The sequence below is a fragment of the Gregarina niphandrodes genome (genome assembly GCF_000223845.1).
Source record: "Gregarina niphandrodes unplaced genomic scaffold scaffold00116, whole genome shotgun sequence".
Lineage (NCBI taxonomy): Eukaryota > Apicomplexa > Conoidasida > Eugregarinorida > Gregarinidae > Gregarina > Gregarina niphandrodes.
The window spans coordinates 1-1,858 of NW_011645881.1; the positions used below are offsets into that span (position 1 = coordinate 1).

The 1,858-nt window shown below is 51.5% G+C and overlaps 1 protein-coding gene across 1 annotated transcript; it reads right to left on the reverse strand.

Moving 5' to 3' along the window:
- Positions 1–323: 323 nt before the first annotated feature.
- On the reverse strand, positions 324–1,652 carry GNI_203430 (hypothetical protein; the record flags this gene model as incomplete). Its single annotated transcript, XM_011135467.1, has 1 exon — positions 324–1,652. The coding sequence occupies one exon, from the start codon at positions 1,650–1,652 to the stop codon at positions 324–326; it is 1,329 nt and encodes a 442-aa protein (XP_011133769.1).
- Positions 1,653–1,858: the final 206 nt, after the last annotated feature.

Sequence of the window (1,858 nt, forward strand, 5' to 3'; positions counted from 1 at the left end):
GTGGTTGTGGCGCTGTGCGTCCGGGAAGTGGTTGCGGCGCTGTGGTGGTGGCAGTGGCTTCTGGTCTGGGGGCTTCTCCTCCATCGGTGGAGTGGTAGTCTTCTTCTGGAGCCAGGATTTCATCATCTTGTCCTGACAGACCTCGGTTCCCTCGTCTTACTGGTTCCGATCGAAGGTCGGGGGGGTCGTTGGTATGTTTACCATCGCTGGTTAGGTTGTTATCGGCAAAAGTTCTATTGCTTCTAGCAGTTGACACTTGCTTGCTGTACTCCCGTTAGCCGGGGCGGGCGTTTGTGGTGGTAAAAAGGTGTTAGTACTTGCTACTATTGTGGATCATATAGATCTCTGGGCGTGGTTCTTCCATCCGTCTCGATGATTTGGTGTTTTAGCATATGTACAGAGTAGTCTGGGTTGCTTATAGGATCGGCGTCGCATAAAGGGCATTGCTTTTTCGCTAGCTCTTGGTCGAGGGTTCCTAAGCATTTGTGCTTAACGTAGGTGGCTGCTGTCTTAAAGGTCGTGTTGCATCCAATGCAGTATACCGGTAGTCCCTTCGGTCGCTCGGTATTTGGATGGTAGAGGGCTTCATGCCGCCTGAGCGCTTGTGAGGATTTTAATTCCTTGTTACAGGTGTCGCATCTCGACTGTTCTCGCCTGATCGCCGCTTCCGTCTGCCGTCTCATTGTCTCTACCTCGTTAGTTCGGTCCTTGCCTTGTACCGTTGGTGGTTGTACTCCGCTAGAGGTCTGCATGCCTCGTGGTGTATGTGGTCTTAAGCTGCTTTTTGCGCGCATTAGTGTCGGGTCGGCCGTAGTGGTGGGTAGTTCTGGCGCTGCTTTCGGTCTCGTTAGTGACGGTCTCAGCATCTCTCTAAGTCGTTTGGCAAATTCGAAGGCTCCAGTGTTCTGCTTCTGTGGTGTTAGCTGGCCCTCGTACTTAACACAGTGGATGAGATGGGCCGACAACTGTGGATTGGAGTACTCAACCCCACATCCAACACAGCTTGCACGTTCAAATTCTGCCTGTTTTGAATTCCGGCAGCGGTGGTCTCTGTAGTACGGTTTTGTCATTACCCTTCGACAGCCCACGCAGTAGCACGGGTCGTCAGCAGGAGGTCGGTATAAGCCTTGATGGGCTGTAGTGTAGTGCGCTCGTATCGCTTGTTTAGTGGTTTTGACTATCCCGCAGTACGGGCAAGCCAGTTGAACTAGTTCCACTTCCTGTATAGTATCCAGTCGCAGTTTCATGTTATCCGTTTGAGGGTGGTGCCTGTCCTTGCCGAAGCCTGGTGTGGGTGGTGATGTCTCCAGTGTGGTCATGAAAGTTTCCCTGGTCTCCTCGTACGGTCCGTCTTCCCGCGGGCTGTAAAAGGTAGTCTCCTTGTCCTTTGTCGGTAGCTGCAATTTCGGTACTAGTAGTGCGCGGGTGGTCTCCCCTTTGTCTTTGAGTATCTTGATGTCATGGTCTGGCCTTGCGTAGAGGATGTCAGTTCCTTCAGTCCGCAATTCCACACCCGTATCCATCTCTGTATCCTTTGGCATCAGTACGTCTAGAGATGCCAGCTGCTTGATCCTTGGCGTCAGTCCTTTAGTGATGTTGTTTACATGTCTCTGAATCGAGGTGGCCGTAACACCACTGGTATTGTTGAACATCTTAGCCAGTAGTTGTGTGGCGACGTCTGCTAGGGTATCTCTTTGCGGTGGGGTGAAAGGTATCTCCCTCCATAAATAGAAGAGGTGCGGTAGTATAATCGCACAGGCTCCGCACACACTCTCGCACACACCCTGTTGTGTCTCTTTGTCTTTTTACTTTTTTTGCAAATAAATAACTGACGACCCCCGACGACCAATGACCATCC